The 24,653-nt window shown below is 32.3% G+C and overlaps 1 protein-coding gene and 1 non-coding gene across 2 annotated transcripts in view; one reads left to right on the forward strand and one right to left on the reverse strand.

The window, feature by feature from the left end:
* The window catches only part of LOC113392616 (filamin-A), a 100,135-nt gene that overhangs the window by 13,588 nt on the left and 61,894 nt on the right, over nucleotides 1-24,653 (forward strand). Inside the window, exons 2-11 of the mRNA XM_026629116.2 lie at nucleotides 10,573-10,867; nucleotides 11,090-11,270; nucleotides 12,052-12,151; nucleotides 15,150-15,292; nucleotides 16,421-16,644; nucleotides 19,329-19,470; nucleotides 20,489-20,652; nucleotides 21,855-22,030; nucleotides 22,575-22,687; nucleotides 22,904-23,085. Of these exons, the coding sequence (XP_026484901.2) occupies nucleotides 10,652-10,867; nucleotides 11,090-11,270; nucleotides 12,052-12,151; nucleotides 15,150-15,292; nucleotides 16,421-16,644; nucleotides 19,329-19,470; nucleotides 20,489-20,652; nucleotides 21,855-22,030; nucleotides 22,575-22,687; nucleotides 22,904-23,085 (1,641 nt within the window). The 5' untranslated portion in view covers nucleotides 10,573-10,651. The remainder of the gene's footprint in view (nucleotides 1-10,572; nucleotides 10,868-11,089; nucleotides 11,271-12,051; nucleotides 12,152-15,149; nucleotides 15,293-16,420; nucleotides 16,645-19,328; nucleotides 19,471-20,488; nucleotides 20,653-21,854; nucleotides 22,031-22,574; nucleotides 22,688-22,903; nucleotides 23,086-24,653) is intronic.
* On the reverse strand, nucleotides 8,145-8,224 carry LOC113392816 (U6atac minor spliceosomal RNA). Its single transcript, XR_003368433.2, has one exon. It is a non-coding gene; the product is annotated as a U6atac minor spliceosomal RNA (small nuclear RNA).

Consider the following 24,653-nt stretch of genomic DNA (forward strand, 5'->3'; position numbering starts at 1 on the left):
GCCAGTGTAAGTGAAGGCGTAAGAGTCATAACGTCTCTTCAAAAGTTTGTGGCGCATCGGCGGTGTAAGTCATGGATAATATTTTTTACAGAGCCAATAATCAATATCTATCAGCGATGTTGACCACTTACCATCAGATTATCCCAAATTTATTATTACCCATAAATTGGCTTATCTATCTTACAATAATTTTGCATATTTCAATAACACCACGTCCTTTTAAGTAATATCACAAAATAAAAAAATAATCTACTAAGAAGGTAAGAATTATAAGATACTTTTAAGTATGCAATAAAATAATATATTACAATTATATCAAAATTAAGATTACTTAATTTTTAGTAACATACCATCGTAGAATGTCAAGAACGCCACATTTTTTGTTGAATTGCCATTCCGACCGTGGACGTAGAACGAACAGTCCTCCTGTCCAAAATAATTTAAATAAAAATGAGATTGTAATTTATGGGTTTTGACGAAGTTATTCTTCAGAACTTCAACACTTGCTTGTGTTTGGATTGGCACAAATTATTGAATATGGTATAATAATAATCCATTAAACACCTAAGGGAGTTTGTGAAATCATCATGACATTTCGCATATTATAGCCGTTATAGGGGTACAGAAAAGGAGATGATGAACTCGTCATAATTTCGCCCTGGCGACCAATCTCAAGGGAGACCAGCCAACTATACAGGACATATTATAATGCACAAGTGTATGCTCCAACACACGTGTACTCTCTATTCCCTAACTCTCATAATCCGATGGGACGGCGAATCCGATACAAGCAAGTGTTCAGGCTGAGGGTCATAGGTTTTACGTGCTTCATTAAATAAATTGAGTTAGGAGAAGTTTTAAATTCAAATTCTGTGATTGGATATAAGATTATGGGATAATTGTAAATAAGATGAAAAGACTCAGGTTTTCAGATAATATCTCTATGACGGTGAAATTTATTGTGTACTAGCTGTTACCCGCGGCTTTGCTCGCATAGAATATGAATATATTTACAAATTAACTTAAAATATTACGTTAATGTAAAACCTCTTTGTATACCACATTGATGTGTATTTCAGCCCTCAGGGTAGAATATCCAGAAACGCTTAAATACGTATCAACTCAGTGGCACAAAATAAAATTTCATGCTTCTAACTTCAAAAATGACGGTCTTCCAGACTATCCTATATATGAAAAGTCAACCCAATTTCTCTCCTTAGGCGTAAAATATCCAGAAACGATTAATGTGAATTAACTCATTTTTAATCGATAGCCTAAAAATAAAATCTCATGCTTCTAACTTCAAAAATGACGGACTTCCAGACTATCCTATATACGAAATGTCTACCCAATTTCTCTCCTTAGGCGTAAAATATCCAAAAACGCTTAAATACGTATCCACTCACTTTTAATCAGTGCCCCAAAAATAAAGTTTCATGTTTCTATCTTAAAAGTGACGGACTTCTATACAAACATTCAACCCTTATTTCACCCCCGTAGGGGTAGAATATGCAGAAACATTTAAATAAGTATCTACTACTTTTTAATCAGTATCCCAAAAAAAAAACAAAAGTTTCATGTTTCTAACTTAAAAAATTACGGACTTCCATACAAACGTTCAACCCCTATTTCACTCCTTTAGGGGTAGAATTTCCAAAATTCGCTCTTTAGTTGGTGTCATGGTATGTTAGTTTATAAGTGTACAGCCTAAAATATAAGTTTTATGCTTCTAGTTCTAAAAATGACAATACATTCAACAATTTACAACCTTTTATCCCCCCTTTTCAGCCCTTTACAGCACTTTTTCCAAATAAAAAGTAGCCTACGTCCTTTTTCAGGCTCTAGACTATTTGTGTACCAAATTTCATTTAAATCGGTCTAGTAGTTTTAGCGTAAAAGCGAGACAGACAGACAGAGTTACTTTCGCATTTATAATATTAAGTATGGATTTTAAACCGTTTTATACTTTATTAAAATTTTACCTAACTTTAAAAAAAAAACTGTTATTTTTATTTTCAATTATTTTTGTTTTAAAGAGCACAAGTGTGTCCTTTTAAAACCAAACGAGGCGTGAAGAGGCACGTTACGGGCCGGCAAGGCGAAGGCGGCTAGTGCAGTTCATACTTCCTGACTGTACTGGTCGTCTTCACGTTTCGACTCCACTACCACTTACTCTTTTTTGTATTTTTATTTTAAGATTTAAATAGACAACACACTGTACCTATTACATATTTGCATAGCGCTTTAAATATAATAACTTAATTATCTGTGTCATACAGCAACAGTCACACTATCGCCAAAGCTCGTGAAGAGGAATAAAAAGTTTTTATTAGAAGGTTTTATTCTGCTCCTTTTGCTTCATATCATCGTTAATTTTTAATTGATCATTGTAATGTTTAATTCATTCGACAATATACCTTGTATAATCTTGTTGCTTATATAAGTGTTTAGGCAATGATTAACTAACCATACATTATTTATGTTTACGGTTGTTAAATATACCCATACATCTAATGGAAATCATTGATTGATTCGAAATGTAGACTTTACAGATATGAACCGGCTACAAGTTCAGTAGTTACTCTTTTATACGTAGTAAATTATATATTACATATGTGTTTCACATGAAAATCAATAAATACTAACTCCATGGTTTTCTGTCATTTGTATAATATAATTTAGTATTGCGTAATATTTACGTCAAGACTTTAATTTATTAATTAATAAAAATATATCAGATTTATTTTTATAGAAACGTATTCCCTTCCCTTACAGTAATGGCCTGTAAATTTCTCACTGCTGGGCTAATGCCTCCTCTCTCTGATGAGGAAAAGGATTGGAGCATATTCCACCTTCACTTGTAGAGTATAAAATAACTTTCTGGAGTCGATTTTGGTGTTAGTTCGAATTCACCTATTTTCAACACCGTCTAATTGAACTGAATGTAAGGGTTTTTAGTACAAATGCATACTTTTAATTTTTTTTTAAATTTTAATTTCTCAGGTTCGATTCTGATATCTTGGCTATTGTATACTTCGAACAACTTTTACCCTTAACAGACAATAGGATTATTAGTAATTCTTTAAATATATACAATACTAGTACTATTAAAAGGAATGGATAAGCTGAGCGTGAAATTATTCAGAAATAATCTTGTTGCTAATTAATTAAAATCAAAAAATACAACATAAAAACATTATGACTGACATTACGCTGATACAAAAAAAAAACTCTTAATGTACCTATTAATATATGTAATTGTATTTGGAAGATTATATACTCAAGTCAGTCTGTATATGTTAAGTTTGAGGTTAAGGCCTCCGCTCTTCCGATGATAGCGGGTAGAAACCCAGGCCAAAACAACTGAAATTAAGAAGAGTCCATGTAATGAAGCATCATTTGTGTTTATAATAAATCTCGATTCTCGTGATCGGTGATGAAGGAAAACATCTCGAGGCACCTGCATGTCTGTTATTTCAACGATATAAGACCACATGTGTATCAACTAACAAGCATAGGAGCAGCGTTGTTTCCTGCAAAACCTTCTCCTCAAAAGGATACCTTAGAATTGGGAAATTTACAAGCTTTACTTTACTTTTCTATTCAAGTCAAATGTTACGAACCGAGGTGGCTCTGCAGGCAAAATTTTTACCAACGATTTATAAGAGTTATTATTATAAATGTCTCTGCTACAGCTACACAATTACCTTAATAAAAATAAAAGATTATTCCAAATTTGAATTATAATATTTCTATATTTATTTATATTTTTCTAGCAAAATTTGAAAGATGTTAAGGTTAAGGACCTTTAGGCGGCATTCTATAGGAAGAAACGCGAAACACACCGCAAAACACGAGCGTGAAATATTAGAATGTCATATGCGAAATTGAATATAATAATTATACAATTTATAGGATATACGCACCAAAATGGCGCATCACCGTAAGTCGGCTGTCACGAGTGAGATACGAATTGAATTCTTGCAGAATCGCGCTGCTGTATTAGTATTGAATTAAATGTATGTATTTCTATATAATACTTGCCGCCCGCAGCTTTGTCCGTGTTTTAGGCTTTGATCGTCAGGTGTGAGATAAAAAAAGTATGTCTATGTCCATCCTTGGGATTCAAGCTTACTTCATAGCCAATTTAATCTAATTCAGTTCAGTGATATAGTCGCGTAAGAACAACAGACGTACAGATAGACTAAGTTACTTTCACACTTACAAAATTAGTATAGATAAATATTGTCATCACTTGAAAACAGTACAGATAGTAGGTACCCTATGTACCTGACAACAGGTATACAAAATTGAATGATAACCAATTCAGCAGTTAAGATGTGAAAGTGTTTATACACTTTATTTTACACACTATCTTACTTTGACTATGACTGCCTCATTGGTCTATTCACTGGATATTATATGACTGCATATTCCGAGGTCCTTCAAGGCCCAGGTCATGCCGATAAAAAGTTCCTGGGTTTTTCTATAGAAAAATTCTCATTAACAGTGAACTCTTTCCGGTCGTGTCGGATTTGCATCCCATCGGATAATAAGAGTGAGGGAATATATGTAGAGTGGACCTGTGTGCATGCACTTGAGCACTATAAGATGCCCTGCGTGGTTGATTAGTCTCCTTTGAGATCAGCCGGCGTGGCCCAAATTGGTCACGACTATATCACCAATAGTTAGGACAGTTAGAAGGTTACCTGAATTATTTTAAAACTAGTTTTTGCTACTTTATTTTGCTATTGTCGTCCCCGCTCCTAACAAGTTGTGAACTTAAGGAGGGGTATTATTAATTCGAATTTTTAGTAATTCCTTAATTAAATTGGGGCTTTCCTAGTATTCGTTTTAATAAAGAGAAGTGTTACGTAAATGGACCATTTCTGATAAACAATTCCATTTTTTACCATTATTAAATGAAAAATGTTATTCATTTTTCACATAGAACCTCCTCTTAATCCTAAATCAAAATAAAAAGGATTACTCTTTAAAAATTCACTAACATATCCAACGGGAAACTTTATATGTATGGTTGTACATACATTTATTAAAAGGCTTGGATCAAAAGTAATATTGGTTATTCAATAATTTGTGTGAAACTTGGAGTTTTAAACGTACTTACGAAGGACCTTTTTGTTATTTATCACATCTCCACAGACTTTTATGTCCGTGATATTTTTCGAGTTTTCTAATAATTTGTTTAGTTCCGGTTGTCTTAAATAAATAATATGTACATATATCTACACTTAATATCATTCTTATTTACTGTTTGTAAACATTTTTCGTCTTCATATTGACAATTTATAATGGTACTCGTGCCTTCCATAAAAGCCAACTTCTGTAAAAGCACGATATTTCTGTTATGATCCTTTATCGGGTAACTTAGGGTAGTTACATTCCAAAACTATTATAAACAGTTAAAGAATAAATGAGGAAATCGTGAAAGAAAATTAACTCAAATTCAAATCAATATATACAATATATTGACAGTCAAAGTAAAAACCACAATCGATTCGGAAAAGAACATATCCGGACCTGATAGCAACCGGCGAAAGATACGCAGCGGTATTTCTTTGTCCATTGTAATAATGTTTTCAATTTCCAATATGATAATGAAATAGCTCTTGTGAAATAAGAAATAAATAGTGCTCGTTCAGGCCCAAGGTACGCTATCGTTCATGATTTCATCCTTTGCATACAAACGTTACTTGCATTTTTTTTTTTAATTTACCCACAGAGTCATACTTATTACTTTCTGGGATAAAATTAGAAACAAACAGGTATTATGCATTGGATAAATAGTTTGACGAATTCAAATGCAAGTCTTGTCTTATGAGTCAGAATGTTTGCTCGATGTACAAAGACCAGTTAACCATATAAGATGAGCAATTGGTATTTTAAATAAATACCTACATTTAAATGTGCTGGCCTTATAAGGTCACATCAAATAACATTATATAATTGTATTAATTTATTCATTTAGTTACTCTTTTTATTAAATAGTGTTCCGTTTTTATTCTTATTTCAAACTTCAGACGTTTCAAGGTCATATTTGAGTGATAAATCAAAATGGAACGTTGCTAACGTTACGTATGTCACGAAGACTGAGTTGTAGGTGATCTAATGAGTGAGTATTTTCCTTTGCTCAATTTATAATCGTATTACAAATAGGTACAAAATATTAAATTTCTCAGCAAAGGCCTTCTTGCTTCTTAAGAAGCTTGGAGCTTATTCGTTACGCTATTCCAGTGCGTATTGTTACATAAACTTGAGACAGAACTTCATTCAATACATGCAGGTTACCTCGAGATGTTTTTATTCACTCTCATATGAGTATACAAAATTAAGCCTCAGTAGCGCTCCTCTCCTATTATTGGCGTGTAGTAGTACGAGTGAGTACTTACAAGATGTCTTAGTGTGCGTGAGATGTTTAAGAGTAAAGACAGCATAAAAATACAAATTAGATTATATTTGCACATAAAAAATGATTAACGTAACATGAAGAAGCCTTCGTGTGTGTATAAACCTACTCGGATTCGATTTAATCTCTACGAACTCTATCCAGAAGGTCATGTCAAATCATATTTACAAACAAATAAGAAATATTGACATAATTTCTTAAAGTAAATTTATTTTCAATTCTTTGTACGAATCTTAAAAAGAATTGAAAATAAATTTACTTTTTTCGGACGTGTGCAGGATTAATTACTATATGATATAAGCTTTACAGGTGTGCAAGAAGACTTGATTTTATAAATTAAAATAGATTTCAAAAGAGACATCTTTAGTTATACAGCATTAAATATCTTTATATTTTTATGTTTCGTTTGAAAATAGCTCTCATACAAAACCAATGTATATTAAATAGATTTTTACTATAACAATATTTTTAATAAATAAAGGACAAACTATTTTTGAATGTGTATGTTCTTTGTACTCGTATGAATCAGATTAAGACACGCCTGTACCACACAAAAAATACTGTCAACGATGATAGTGATCAACTAAAATAGTGATGACGGTACAGCCGACGTTCTAACAAATACTCGGCCCACAGTGGTTCGCTTTGATAGAATATTCACATTAATACATATCAATAGTCTAATTTGAACTGTGTTTGGCCCACGCAGACATAAACACATTATTATAATACGAAGATATATTTAAAGACAACGTCTCATTAGACGCGAAATTGAATTATTGGTTAAGAAGTTTTACAAGATATTCTTCTGTCAGTTTTTTTATTATACAGCTAGCTTTCAATATTACAAAGAGGCACGCCAATTTTATTATATGTATAGATCAAAATGTTTAAGTATATAATTTAAACGTAATAATATTTATTGATATGGCTCCTTATGATGATCATGATGCCCTCCTGACTGATTTCAGTTATGCCGGCCAATCTCAAGGGAGATCAGCCAACTACGCAACACATATTTTAGTGCGCAAGTGTACTCACAAGGTGTACTCTTTATTCCCTCATTGTCATAATCCAATGCAACGGCAATTCATACACAACTGGAGGGAGTCGCAGGACCAATGGCTTTACGCGTTTTCCTAAGCATGGGAGTGTATACACTTCCAACTTCCAGGCTTCAGTCTTTTACTGAAAATTTATCGATAGAAAAACCCAATGACTTTTTATCCGCCTGTCCTGGGTTTTGAAGTCAGGACCTCGGAATCTGCGACCTTATATCTAGTCACTAGACCAACGAGACATCCAAAAGCGGCTTAATAGTTATTATAGCTTATTGCTATGGATTTTTAATGGATAATATAGATTTCGGCTTTAAATATTTAATGGATTATCTGACATATTGCAGTACATTAGCTACTCGTTTTATTCGCGTCAAAATAAAAAAAAAAATTAGTTCCATCGTATTCGTTAGAAAAACCGAATTAAAGTTATATATCATTTAGTTACCCGTATATACCCGTATATATATACGGGTATATACGGGTATATATATATATATATATATATATAATATTATAAATGTATAAGCTTCTAAAATTATGATTATAACCTTCCAATTGGTTTTTTTTCTATTGGTCTGACCCAGGGTTCCATTTCAGGCCTTCGGTATCGTTAGCTTTATAAGCTACTATACCAATAGGGAAGTTAAATGAGAAGGAAAAATTAAGCGTTTATAATTTATTTTGTGCTTCATCCTTGTCAAGAAAAGTGTTAACCGTCCCTCTTTTCAATAAAGACAACATTCATACAAACGCAATACAAAGAATTTAATCTTCAAAGATACATTTATTAAAGCCTTTTTTAGGTATATTATCGTTAATTCTAAAAGCAATATAATATATATATGTATATATTTAATAAATCATTTTGTTTTAATAAAATACATTCCGAGTTATCTACGACAGAATTCCTAAAAGTAATAAGATACTCCACAATCTGATTCGCAAAAAATTAAATTCTATTAAAGGGCTCGTTGTATACAGAATTTATTTTAAGCGAATATTTTCACGGCTTCGCAATTAGAAAGGAAAGTTACAGAGGCAATATTGATTTCGCCAAAAGTCCTAAAAGAGGCAATTTAAAGAGTGTAGAGTGCGGACCCACCTGCTTTAAGTCTATGGGAGTTTTATGTTTCATTTTATATCTTTCGCCTTATTCAACATTCTTAAATTTATTGGACCGCTTTTCATTTGTTTTATTGTCTGTTTTTTAAGATACACGAGTACGATGTTTTTTGTATTATTTAATTGTAACATGTTTTTATCAACGGTGATCCATATCCGCCTAATAAAGACTCAAATGAATAAAAAAATATAATAATAATATTACGTATATATATTAATTAATATATCGTTATTCAACTATAACTCTTAAATCGCAATTCACAAACACACATACGGACGCAAACTCAGTTCGTTTTAAAAAAAAAACAAGTTTCAATAGAATCGAATAGTTATTACTATTTTAAAAATATATTTTTTTTATATATATAAATATTTTATTTTTATTTCATATAGTTAGGTGGGAAATGGGCCACCTGATGGTAAGTGGTGACCAAAATAAATATTAATCATTCCTTATATCACCAATGCACCACCAACTTTGAGAACTAAGATTATATCCCCTTTGCCTGCTGTTACACTGGCTCACCCTTCAAACCGGAACACAATAATACTTTGTATTGCTGTTTGGCGTTAACGTGGCGGCTAACTTAACCTACCGAAACGAGTTTGTACAAAGCCCTACCACCAAGTAAAATAATACAAATATTTAAATGCAAGCCTCTTTGTGTTAATTATCTGATAATAATGGAACATAATCTCTTAAAAATAAGCCCAAATATAGCTATTTTTGCGTTCAAGTATTTAGCCATTTTTGTTTTCCGAACCTTATATTTGAGAGATAATATCATCTTAACCAAATGATTACCCCAACTAATCTAAAAGACTGACAGAAAGAGATCTGTGCAGTTGTTATAGTGTACAAGTGTGTGTGCACAAACAGGTGTTACGTGTTTTTCGTGTAATACAGCAGAATGCCTAACACTGGTTACTATTCATAATTAATTTAAAAAAAATATATATACTTTTTTTTGTTGACCGATGGCCAGGATTTAGGATCTGTAATATCATAATTAGTCACTACAGAAATAAGTTACTTTATTAATTTATCAAAGTGGTTTTAAATGACGTCACTTATACATACTACACACCACGTTTCAAAGTTCCTACGTTGGTAGGATTTTTGTTGTTACTATCAGATTGGTTATAGATGTTAGTTTAAAACTCATTCCACTATACCGTTCGGAATTTGAAACTGTTCATCACTCGCTTTGAAAAAAAGCTCGGATAGTATCATCAATCACAAGGCAAGTGACAATACGTCATCAATCTGCTGAAAACTCTTAGCGCCCGCGTCGCTGACATTGACGAGCCGCACGATTCACACATTATCGCAAAGGTCGTTTAAACTATCGACTGCATGGAATTTATTTTCCTTTTAACAAGGCATACGTGCGTTATTTCTTAATGAAACATTCCTCATTATAAATAGAATGTACATTAAGCATACGTCATAGTTTCGTTATTGTTTTGAAGCGTAATTTTTACATATAATTTTATTAATATTTACATATTAATAAAAGTGTTAAATATAATAATAAGTATATAGTATCATTAGGTATATTGATTATTACATGTACAATATATTATTAACAGAAAGGATAACTACAAAGTTACTAGTTAGAATTATAGATAGATTCTACATTCCGAAAGTGATGCTATTTAAATGAAATATTTATTCATTTTGATTTTCATTTATATTATCATACAATTAAATGAATCTTAATCTAATTATGCGCGCTAACGTATTAATACTAACTGCGTAACCTCGCAATTGCAGATACTTAGTATAAACTAAATATTCCTTTATACAGAAATACAGATACACAACTATCAAATTTATCCCACGTTTATGTATACAATTTGCACGAACGCTATATGAAATTATATTTATAAAGTACTATACACAACGATAGAACAGTATTAATCAAACCACATGTATAATACAATAATTACTTGTTCCAGATGTCGCAACCGTGCAGTGTTATTATGACTGATGTAATAAAAAGGTTTAGTCATTTGTCCTGTTAACTAATAAAGCAACATGGAGGGGGTCAGAGTCACCCACCAGGGTGTAAAAGCCCACACACCTGAGGGATCAGCGGGTCGGATCACACAAGCCGGTCTCGCAGCGAGGAGTCCAGAAGGAACTGCAGCTAAAGCTATGGCAATTAAAGGTCATGAAGATCTTTGGGTGGAAATCCAAGCGAATACATTTAGGAACTGGGTCAATGAGACCCTGAAGCCTATAAATATTAAGGTGAGATTAATATTATCGGACTGGATAAAAGTATTATTTCAACATTAGATACTTACAAAATCGATACGAAGCAAATAAAAATTCAACGGAGTGTTTGACTTTCAATAACGTGACTAATGGCTTTAATTGTGTAAATTTCTAAACTGTTTAAACAGTTTATTGTATTTAACTACATTATAGAACAAATAATAAAACTGTTTTTTTCTGGTTTTTTCTTTAAAGGTAATAGATCTGGTGGAGGACTTAAGTGATGGAACCGTGTTGTGCTCTCTGGTGGAAGCTCTGCAGGGTCGAAGGTTAAAGGGCTGGAGTCCGAACCCGACCAATCAGCACCATAGACTTGAAAATGTTACCACCGCTTTACAGGCCATCGAGGACGATGGTGTTAAACTTGTTAATATAGGTATTGTATGACATTATTTACTTATAATAAAAAACAAATAAATTATTTTAGTTTAGCCTGCTGCGTGAGTCAGGAAGCGATCGTACGCTGTTTTTGGGCATTAATACGGGAAAGGATTGAAATGCATGAAATCTGTATCTTTAAAGGTACAATGCATTAGTGAAAGTTTGTTTTGATATTAATGTAGGTCATTTCATACGATACTAGTCCAGCCTTGAATAATAGAAATATTTAAAATTATAGTGTATTTCAACGAACTGCCCTTTTAAAATTAATATGGATATTTTCAAGTTAAGAAATTAAAAACGATGTGTTTTGTGTTAGTCTGGCTTTCAGTCCTTTTATCCAGAGGTAATCATCAATTGGCTTAAAATTGAAAATTTCATAAATAATGATTAGTTGACTACTGTAAAAAATATTCCAAACATTTAATCTTTATTTCATCAAAATCGATTGTGACTTTCGAAAGATATAACAAATTCAATTTGACATACATATTTACGGTAAATATGTTCTAAATATTACAAATACCTCTAGTTTAGATATATAGTAAAGTAATTATATATTTACTAATCTTAAAAAACTATTTTCAATTTTTAATTGGCTGAATTAAAATTTTTCCGAAATGGATAAAAGGGTTATTTCTTTCTTTAGTCAAAAGAAGGTAAAATCGTAGATCAGGTTCCATATTTGTTTATACATGTTTATGAAAATATATGAATCTATTAAAAATAACACTATATTTGACGATTATAATTGTGAATTGTTTTTTATTTTTCAGGAAACGTGGACATTGTAAATGGAAATTTAAAACTCATTCTGGGACTAATCTGGTCTCTAATTGTCCGTTATCAAATTGGACGAAGCAAATTCCCACCCAGGTAATACGGATAAATTAGAAAACAACATTTTTACTTAAAGTTTCATATTATTAACGACTTTACAAATAAACGCTTTTTGGCAGGTGTTTAGTTAAATATTGATTTCACTCTTCCTACGTCTTCAATGATTTGACATTCGAAAGTAGAAGACAATGCTTTGTTTAGCTAACCACTCCTGAACAAAATCTGTAGATTACGCTCTACCAATAAACTTCAAATCGATTTTGATCCAGATTGTGTTGTAATATTTACATAATTTTGTAACTCTAACGTTAAATGAACGAATCATCCGGTAAATAAAATAACGAAACGATTATTAAAAAAAATCGATAACTCTGCGTTGTAAATGTATTGATAGCAAAATCACAGAGCTACACTTGTGATATGGAATTATGGAAATGATACTTAATAGAAAATAGATCATTGAAACGTAGTGATATTTTCTCGAAAATATATTTATGGCCATAAAAAAAAATATCGGATTTACGCAATTATTTACACAAGTCATAATTAATTCTTAATGAATAAATGTTGGCTTATTTCAAGGATCTGTACTAACTTTCTCCACGGGAAATTCTTTTGAACCATTTTAATGAAAATTGTTATGAGGAAACTCTAAATATTTTTCGCCTTTTACAAAGCCCACGCGAATTAATTCGGCTACTGCTCGCATTAAATGCTACAACGTTCAAGTTAATTTACTATTGTTAGTTATTTTACTGTTTTAAAATCACCTTATCTGTTGCAATGATCAATATAGGATAGTAGAATCAGAGAGCTGTTATAATAGATAACTGTTTTTAGCAGCCCCACGCTACTGCGCCGGCGCAGTGCGAGACTGGGCAATTAGCGCGGCGCGCTTGCGCGGGCGCAAACAGCCAACGATTGCATTACATCCTAATACACCTTATATGTAAACTTTCATCACATTTTTGCTATTGCAAAACCAATCGATAACGTTTGTAGCTCACACTTGTGTTCCAAACGGGGCTACGATATTTAAACGGTGTTTTTTTATATCATATAAATATGAGATATAGATAAATATTTATAGACTTTTTTGCAGTATTTTTTTTGTATAGTTAATAATATATTTCTGTATAAAATTATACGTTATTTCTAAATTTAGTAGGTTCCTTTGTAACACAATAAACGTACATTAAATTTAAGTAATTCTTAATTTAAAAAAATAGCATATCTTGTATATTTAATATATGAGGACTTTTATATATAAGCCCTACTTCCATACTATTTTAATATTATAAATGCGAAAGTAACTCTGTCTGTCTGTCTGTCTGTGTGTCTCGCTTTCACGTCAAAACTACTGGAGCGATTTAAGTGAAATTTGGTACACAAATAGTCTAGAGCCTGAGAAAGGACATAGGCTACTTTTTATTTGGAAAAAGGTGCTATAAAGCGTTGAAAATGGGGATGAAAGGTTGTAAGTTGTTGAATGTATTGTCATTTTTAGAACTAGAAGCATAAAACTTATATTTTAGGCTGTACACTTATAAACTAATATATCACGACACCCAATAAGAAGCAAATTTTGGGAATTCTACCCCTAAAGGGGTGAAATAGGGGTTGAACGTTTGTATGGAAGCCCGTTTTAATTTTTTATGTTAGAAACATAAAACTTTATTTTTGAGATGAATTACTTTTGAGAAGAAGAAAAATGAGTAGATACGTATTTAAGCGTTTCTAGATAATCTACCACGAAGGGGGTGAAATAAGGGTTGTAAGTTTTTATGGGAGTCAGTCAATTTTTAAGTTAAAAACATGAAACTTTATTATTGAGATACTGATTAAAAATGAGTAAATACTACCCTAACGGCTAAAATACACACCAATGTGGTTTACATTAACGTAATATTTTAAGATAATTTGTATATTATTTGTGTTGTTATATGTATTCATATTCTACACGAGCATAGCCGCGGGTAACAGCTAGTATGGAATAAGAGCAATTTTTACGACTTTCATTGTTATAGATAGCTGTAAATAATGTAGTATTAAGAATCGTTATAGTTCAACCTCTTTTCCTCATTGATCTAGTAACTAAACTGTAATGCTGCAGATTCCAAGGTACTAGGTTCAAATATCGGGTGAACTAATAAAATATATTGTTTCATAGAGTTTTTCTATCAAAACATTCTCAGCATTAGCCTGAAGGAAGAAAATAGGCAATAAAACACCTTGCCTTGAAAAGATTAAAGATTATTTAATTTTTCCCGCGAGTCATGATTAAGGCGAATTTTCATTTGATTTATTAAATACGTTAATATAGTATTCATTGGACTATTCTCCGTTGAGAGTCGCCGCGCCCGATGTCGGCCTGAAGGACATTTTTTAAATTCCGATTGACGTTTATTTTTTTATTCAATTTTATTTTGTTATTTTATTTAAAAATGCGGTATTATAACTCAGTATCTACCCACGAACCCCACTCTACAATTATTCTACCGCCAAACATCAATAGGTACTCTTTAATGCGTTGAAAGGGTGAGAGAGTCAATGAAATAACGTCTTAGATCTTGCTAATGACTGATGAATAATTGATGGTACCTACAAGTTATTATACATGACGGTAACCATCAGAACACGCATTTGCAAATATAAATAATATGTATCAACTGCATGATCTTTTAATTCGACCATCATACGTTCATCCAACAGTGGACTTACGACTCCATTTTGTCGAAATTTAAAGTGTTATGTAATTCTGATCAATATCTAATTGAAACTAATTATGGCGTGAATTTTAACTTAAAATTGAAATCCCGGTAAGCACTGTTGATTTTCATGTGCTTAATTTATCTTTATAATCCACGTCGAGTCTAGTCAATGGAGAAAAACTCCACTTAAATGAAAATCTGCCACATATATATCCACCTAATTGGTGGAACAAGCTACGTGGTGGAATAAGTTCTTAATCGTCTTCACGCTATTACTAATTTTAGTTTCTAAAAACATATCTAAATTATTTAATTTATTGCAGAAAACTTATGCTGTCATGGCTCCAGGCAGCACTACCGGAATGTCGTGTTGGTAACCTCACGACCGACTGGAATAGCGGAGTGTTACTATCAGCTCTGGTCGACTTCTGCAAGCCTGGTACCTTCCCACATTGGAAGGAACTCAGTTAGTATTCATTTATTCTCAACAGTGATCCACAAAAGGGCATTTTCAGTTTTAAATTAAATTGAAAATTAAGCAACAGACGTCGTGATTCTTATAAAAGTCCTTCTTTGTGAATATTAAAGTATTAAAATTGCTTTCTATTTTCATTGAAACGAAATTATTAACATTTTACTTAAAATGATAGAGACCAAGTAGCTCTTGGGGAATTAATTATTCCCCCCGTAAATACTTTTCAATCTAACGTCAGAAGATGATTGGTAATATATCTATATCGCTTTTATTTTATCATCCCTTCTGTATTCTGTTTATGCCTTTCATAAGTCTTATTTATTATTCAATGGAGCTTAAGGTATAACACACATATATTACAATTGCTACGTGTTATATTGTCATACTTAATATGTTTGGTAATCATATTGTAATCAGTTCATTCATTCGTTCCGTTTAATTTCTTTTTGATTTAGGTATATAAATATTTCAATTTATTTTGATTTTAATTCTAAATAGTTATATAATTTATCTTTGTTCGTTTAGTGTGCGTTCCTTTATTTTTTATTTTATTTAATTATTCTTATATAAGGTCAGTAGGTGCCGCTAGCCGGCGTTTGCAAAATGAAAACAATGACTGCAATTTTAGATACAATGAAAATAACATCATTGTATATTTTAAACATTAAGCCGAATGTTGCGATTCAGAATAATTTTAACCTACACACTCTCATTTGGGTAACATAACATAATTTGATTTAAAGCGATGATTAATACGATTGCGTGATTTTCACTTTGAATGTTTAAAAAAAATCGTTGAAAAAAATAGACACATGCTTATATCACAATAAAAAATATTATTATGACAAAAAGTATTGAATTTGTACTTCTTGATTGCCAAAGGACATCAAAATTGAATTGTATTTCTTTAGAGAAACAGTGTAGCTACTGATTTTCTTATCACATCTTCTCGGTATAATCTACGTTCTATACTGAAGGCAGCTATACATTTAATTTAACATGCAAGTGATCATAACTGTCTACTTGATTTAAAAATGATTTGAATTATAATAGTATTTAAAATATGAATATATATCTCGTTGCTTGAAATTATACTTAACGTTTTAATATTATTTCCAGATCGCCATGAAGCTATAGAAAATTGCCGGAGAGCTATGAAGTTGGCACATCGAGAGTTAGACGTCCCCATGGTGCTGGAACCTGACTACTTAGCGTCGCCTTGGCTAGACGAGCTCTCCGGCATGACATATCTGTCGTACTTTATGAAACCAGATGCTGCAGGAGTTAAATCAACTTTGGAGTGGGTTAACTCTCGCCTTGAAAGGCCCATTACAAACTTCACGGTACGATTTAAAAAAAAAAAAAACAATAGTAGTAGGTATACAACATCATCAAAATTTGTGACTAGAATGCCGTGACTTAAGAGAGATACCTGTAAATAGACATTAGGCATATTATGTCATTAGAAGAATATACTGGTAACAAGAAAGCTCGTTCATTTTGGAATAGAAAATCAGAGATGCCGTTTAATTGGAAAATACTGATAGCATTCTTGCCACTATTAGACGCGTTCATGATTTATAGAGTAGTAATTTTTAATTTTGTTTTGTATATAATTAATATAAATATAAAATATATATAATAAATTTTATATAAATTATGATTTTAATAATTTATTTGATTATATTGGCAATTAAATTTGACATTTAAATTTTCCACAAAAATAAATGAAAACTGAAAATATCATAAAAATAAATTTGAATTTTCTAATGTTTTTATAAGACGTGTAAAAAAACACTTTTAAGTTGAACAAAAACACGGACTTTCGGGTGCTTGTTGGAGTTCTTGGGAGCTGATCCGCAATACTTTTAAGAGAGATTTGTTACTATTGGTGAAACTTGTGTCCGTTTTATATCTCCTAAGTCAAAACAACAATCAAAAGAATGGAGGAGACCACCACCATTCTCAAGAAGTCAATATAATTTTGTACGTAAACAAAGTGATCAGTATTATGGGAATCTAATTATTACTATGATCGATTTCAACTGAAATCTCCACTTGTTTTTACAAACTTTAATTTGACTGATTAATGAAAATGGAATTAAGAAAATTCGCTGAAGAATATTAACCAAAAATGTTTTATTTCATTCAAGTAACTCGCGACCGCAGAGTTCTTGGCAAACAATGGTTGAAATCTGTAAATCTATATCTTTTTCATTCATATTATTCGGCATAAAGTTGTCCTACGGTATCTTGATTTAATAAAAAAAAATACCAATATAAGAAATTGAGGCTGTCTTCGATGTTTATTTTGAAGGTACAGATATACAGAAAAATAAAACATATATATCAAAATATTTCTATCATATTTAGCTTTAGAAATAGAATAGAAGAAGTATATTGAAAATACAATTTCGACGTTCGTTTTAACATTCAAGTGCGAACATTTCTATGCACTGTCGTAATATTTCGAACAACAATCGAGTTCCAGTCATTAAATTATTTTAAAGGTTATAAATATGGAAGTTAGTTTTATCGTTTATTTTACTTTTACGTCAAGTCTCAACGTCTTAACGACTAGTCGTGAAATTCAACATCCAGATACTTTGAGACACGGACACGGGCTTAGATTCATGTTTCTTGAGTAGTATTATTTATTTATATTGCGACCGTTTTGAAGACCGTTTTCACACCTAAAGATCAGCCAAGATAGCCCAGTGGCGAGAAGATACGATTACTGTTTCTTTAGTTTTCAAACAAACAGCATTGTTTTCGACCGTATATGTCATACTAAGTTAACTAACTAAATAGTAACTTTGATCCTATATTTTTATTTCTAAATCTATACTAGCTAAATATTGCGAATATAAATAAAATTTAATAATACTATAACAACACGCGAAAGAATAACTTTTACCGTCACTTGCAGTACGGTAGGCAAACAGTCTTTTTTATTTTGTTTCCTGGAGATCCTTGTCAGAATACTAGAACAAAATTATTAAATCGTATTCGTATTCTATTTTTATTGTATTTCGTTTTTACGTGTGCCAATGCTCAACTTTGTCAGTCATCTTGAAGACGACGGATATCATTGAACACAGTTTCGTTAATATACATATAAAGTACTGCCTTTATGCAAATTTGTTTTAATTGTGTCTTATATTTATATAATAGATAGAAAAAAAATAAACGTACATATACTCGCGAACACTTTTCAAATACCAGGCTAACAGAAAACTTAAGATGCGAACATAAATATACGAGCTGTTATGCAACACAAGTGATACGTAAGCTGTTGTACGTTGTGTCGAATGATAACATAATGTGATATCTGTTTTTGTTTGTTGAACAAAAGCACTTTGGCAAGATAAGCAACATACATCGTAAATAATAACAGACTACTTATAAAGTTTTGGCTTAATTCTGTTCGCGGTAGTTAATTGTTTCGCTTTCTGACACAATAACGAACGTTGCGCTTATAATAAGAATACAAAAATTGCGTTAATTAAAAGTGAAAATCACTGTGTTAGGGTTTTAATAAAGGTGAACATATATGTCTTATTTCAAATATTTATACTACAAAAGTGTACGAAGTCGAAAGTATAAATATTTTGGAAATTGTTCGACAACAAACTTTTTATTGTAACTAAATGTAAAGTATTACTGAAATGTTATTATAAATCAATATAATATAGCTTTATATAGCAAAAAATCTTATTATTATTAAACAATGATGACTGTTATCGCTACGTAAAGGCGAAAATATACTAAATTACTTACTTTAAAAATAACTAAACCGAATTTGAAGATTCTTTAAATAAGACAATGAATGACAATCATCATCATTCATTCATTCATTAATTATCTTATTTTAAGAATCTTGTAACATACCGTGACTGATACTGGTATTTGTGAAAAAACTTGACTTATAACAGTTAGTTAAAAAAAAAACAATATGTACTATTGACTTTTTTTAATAAAGGATACATTTTCTAATACTTAATATGTAACTATTATACGTTTTCAGACCGATTGGAATGACGGCCGTGTTGCCAATGAGCTGGTCAGATCGATGGGTGGTCCCGCACCACCACCGAGCAGACTTCGCCGAGACCCAGCACGGTGGGAAGAGAATTGCCAAATGGCTATCGATGCAGGAAAAAAATTAGGTATAAATAATATAACAATATGTTATAAGTTGTAATATGTAACGTCATATACCGTTTAATAAACTAATTTTATTTAATTGATTCATATCATTCAATATTGATGATAGCCCAGTGGTTAGAGTGCGTGAATCTTAACCGTTGATTTCGGGTTCAAATCCAGGCACGCACCACTGAATTTTTATGAGCTTAATTTGTGTTTATAATTCATCTCGTGCTCAGCGGTAAAAGAAACCATAGCAAGGAAACCTGCATGTGTCTAATTTCAATGAAATTTTGCCTAATGGAATATAAAATACCTAGAAGTCATAAAAAATTTGATTGCATTATTTATGGATTCCAAAATGTCTGGTACACTTTGGAATCCATAAATTTCCATTTTAATTTCCAATGAGCCTCTTTTCATCAATTATATATAATTATAATTAGAATAATCAACAACAGAATAAAATATTTATTGGTTACTGATTATTATTACAACAATATTTCCAATACATAAAAATTGCTAAATAATGGAAAAGCTTTATCATGGTATATACATTTAGATTAAATTGAAAATTTAATAAAAAAATAATAATTATAAATCTTCTTTAATTTAACTAAAAGCCAGGCTGAATATGATATATTTGTATTCATAGCATATTATTCAGAATTCATGAAAATAGTCTGTATAAATAGAAACATTGCAGAAATGTTGCAAAACGTACATTTAGTGGTTTATTTTCCCAAGTGAGCAGTTTATATTTAGATCAAAGGGTCTTATCAACAAGCAGTAATATTATGTTTGGTACCCACAGTGTATGCTGAACTATTTTTAAAGCAATATATTATATTTGCCATATTATCGAATGCAATAATTATCATTCATAAAATGAAACTTAATTGGTCGAAATAAATTATCATAAATATAAGCTTTAATTAAAATTTAATGACCGTTAAACAATATGGTCGCCAAAATGTATTGTGCGTTGTAACTATGAGCTTGCGTAATTTTCGATAATGTTTAAGCGGTTTTTTTTAGGTGTGCAGCCTGTCTTGTCTGCTAAAGACATGAGTCAAAGTGATGTGGAGCACTTAGGTGTAATGACCTGGGCAACGCAGTTCCGAAATGTACCACCTCGTCCACCTATCCATGATATGTTGCGAGTCGCTCTTGATTCCACTTCTGGGAGAGTTGGAGAACCAGTAAGTTTTTAATTAAAATATACCTAATAACTCTATACATTACAAATATTCCTATTTCGTCATTGAATAAATAAATTAATATTACCTAATAGGAATTACCTAACATACGAACTTATACGAGCGTCTCTAGTCGGTCTGTAAGGTACTGTTCAGCTAGGTTCTACTCGTCTCTTCATCATAACAATAAACATATAATACTTTAAAATTTAAATAGCATCATGATATTATTATATATTACTTGGACTTAACCGATTATACCTTTATTTGCCAGACGTTTTGACATAGCCGAGCTGAGATGGCCCAGTGGTTAGAACGCGTGCATCTTAACCGATGATTTCGGGTTCAAACCCAGGCAGGCACCACTGAATTTTCATGTGCTTAATTTGTGTTTATAATTCATCTCGTGCTCGGCGGTGAAGGAAAACATCGTGAGGAAACCTGCATGTGTCTAATTTCAACGAAATTCTGCCACATGTGTATTCCACCAACCCGCATTGGAGCAGCGTGGTGGAATATGGTCCATACCTTCTCCTCAGCGGGAGAGGAGGCCTTAGCCCAGCAGTGGGAAATTTACAGGCTGATTATGTTTATGTATGTTTATGTTTGACATAGTGTCATCGATCTTGCTCACGAGTTGAAAATATTACATTAATTTATATAGAGTGTCATTTAGGCCTTGGCCAGGCAACTACGCTTGACCTATAATAGTGCACAAGTGTGCACGCACACACAGGTGCACTGTCTGTGCCGTCAGTCTCATAATCCGATGGGTGATAAATCCGACACGATCGGAAAGAGTCTTGGGTGCTTTCCAAGGCCGTGCCTTCTAGACTAGAATAATGCACCTTCTAGACTCCGGACTGTTACTGAGACTTTTGCGATAGAAAAATCCAATAGCTGTTATCGGCCCGACTTAGGGCTTGAACCCAGAACCTCGGGATCTGCGGCCTTATCTAACCACTAGACCAACGATAATTATTTATTATACATAATTATACACTGCGTTGGTATAAAGTGTATAATAAGAAATAGTACCTACCTAATTTCACATATTTACGAATTAAGTTTAACGCTAATCCAGTTAATACTGGATTTGCGTTAAACTTAATTTGTATTTTTTTTATTTTAAAAATAATTATATTTTTGTATATTTTTCGAAGATCAACCAGTTACTATATTTTAAATTTATTATTTGATTTCAGACTTACATCAAAGTTGAAAGTATAACGAACGAATTATCGATATCAGAAGTAAAAGTGTCAATCCTTAATCCGTTAGAACAAGAATCTAGACTAAAGTTGGACTCAAAAGGTGCAGGCGAATTTGTCCCTGAACACGCAGGCATGCATGAAATTATACTTACCGTGGATGACATCAGGTAATATTCTTATATGTGCATATCATAGTTAAATGACGTCACAGTCGATTTAACCTGAGTTACAATAACAGTAATTACTTGTTCATCGATATAGTCTTGAACATTATAGTGTTATTGTAATGATCGGAATTCAGTGCTAACAATCATATATATTGAGCCGAGATGGCCCAGTGTTTAGAACGCGTGCATCTTAACCGATGATTGAGGGTTCAAACCCAGGCAAACACTACCACTGAATTTTCATGTGCTTTGTATTTACATCTCGTGGTCGGCGGTGAAGGAAAACATCGTGAGGAACATGTGTCTAATTTCAACGAAATTCTGTATTCTAAAATTGTGTATCCACCAGCCCGCATTGGGGCAGCTTGCTGGAATATCCTCCAAAACCTTCTCCTCAAAGGGAGAGGAGGCCCAGCAGTGGGAAATTTACAGGCTGATAATGTAATCAAATATATGCAGCTTAGATATATCGCTATTGTATAAATTGTTTATTGTATTGTCTATCTCTATCGCTTATTTTTTTATAAATGTTTTTTGTTTTTAGAGTTGATGGAAGATATTTCTTCAGAGTTTTACCTAGATTAGTTTCGGTTCCGCCGCCGGGAATGGCGCCTTGTGCTGCTGGAAGCATTGTTGAAGTGCTCGTCAGTGCTACAGGTTATACTTAAATTACTTTTTTAAATAGCAATTGTAAAAATATTAAAATTACTAATATATTTTTTGATTCCTAATAAACATATCTTTGCCAGATATACTAGATGCATCAACAACACTTTTATTAATGTTTTATTAAATGTGACCATATACTATTAACAAACGTTATTTTTAAACCTTTTGTCAATTATTCGGATTGTATTTTTTTTTTTAAATCAGGTGCTCCACGTCGAGAAGACATAGATGTTACAGCCCATTCCCCGAGTGGTCGTGCCGTCCCGTTAAGGCCAAGACACCCACCGCCATCCGCTCCAGGAACAACAGCTTCAAGTGCCACATTTCAGCCTGATGAAGCTGGTGTTTGGACAATTGCTATAACGTATAAAGGAGAACACATTCAGGTTTTATGTTAAAATATTTTTTAAATGTTGATGAAATATTATTCTAATTTAATTTAACGTTATTTAATTAATATTATTTTTTTCATATATATTGAGTTCTTAACAATAACAATTTATTCTATAGTATATTCCAACCACAAGAAGACAAAAATCAAATAAACATCCTTTGACATCGACTTGACGGGGTATTATTGGTTGAAAGCTTGAATATTCTATGATTTGTGAAAAAATGGCTTTTTGAACGTCGACGAAACCTATATCTTAGTTTTGGAAGAAAAATTAAAATGAATATAAGTAGTTTAATAGGATAGTGTTTTATTATAAATTAAGATATATTAGACCTAACTGACCTAGATATTAGCCAATCGCGTGGCATACGTCAATGTAAGGTTTTGTTTATCGTTATCCAGTCTTCGATTGGAACAGACTATAGATAACTATATAAGAACTCGTAACATATAAATAAAAATATTACTAATAATATAAACAATAAGAAGAGCAAGGAGTTACACGGACGCTTCTATCGGGCCCTTCATGGACCTGATGTGGACTTTATGGCGTCCGTATTTTGGCTACGGTTCGGCAACCTATTCGGTGAAACCGAAGGTTTTGTCTGTGCAATTATGGATGAAGTTATCATGACGAATAATTACCGGAAGTATATTGTGAGGGATGGCACGGTGGACATATGTCGGGCGTGTCATACTTCGGGCGAATCCCTTAGACATATTATTTCCGGTTGTTCTCGTCTTGCTAACGGAGAGTATTTGCACAGACATAATCAAGTGGCCAAGATTATCCATCAACAACTTGCACTTCGATACGGTCTTGTGGTATCAGAGGTACCCTACTACAGGTATGTGCCCGACCCAGTTCTCGAGAATGGTCGTATCACACTGTACTGGGACCGATCTATAATCACTGACAGGACTGTTGTCGCCAACAAGCCTGATATAGTGGTGATAGATCGGTCAGAGCGCCGCACGATAATTGTTGACGTCACCATCCCTCATGACGAGAATCTCGTGAAGGCTGAGAAGGATAAGCAAATAAAATATCTTGACTTAGCTCACGAGGTTGTCGACATGTGGGATGTGGATACAGCAATTATTGTGCCGATAGTCGTTTCAGCGAATGGCCTAATGGCCAAGAGCCTCGACCAACACCTCAAGAGGCTCTCGTTAGGCAGCTGGGTCAAGGGCCTGATGCAGAAGGCAGTACTCCTCGGCACGGCGCGTATTGTGAGGAAGTTCCTCTCTCTGGGGCCCTGACCACCGGTGGCTTGGACCTTGTTTCCCGCCACTGGTTGGCCTCTGTATTTTATATTTTTAAATATATTTTATATATTTTGTATTTTATATTTAAAAATCTATTATGCATGAGTAAGAATAAATAAAAAAAATAAACAATAAAAATAGATCGTAATATTTTCAACAATAAGCAAGATTGTTATGTTTCGTAACTCTAAACCCTTAAATCAAGCATAGCGTTAGCGTCAAGTTCACACTTCGACTTCTTTGAATTATTTTTTTGATTCAGTTGTATACAAATTAAAAAAAATCTGTCTT

The sequence above is a fragment of the Vanessa tameamea genome, chromosome 5, assembly GCF_037043105.1.
Source record: "Vanessa tameamea isolate UH-Manoa-2023 chromosome 5, ilVanTame1 primary haplotype, whole genome shotgun sequence".
NCBI lineage: Eukaryota > Metazoa > Arthropoda > Insecta > Lepidoptera > Nymphalidae > Vanessa > Vanessa tameamea.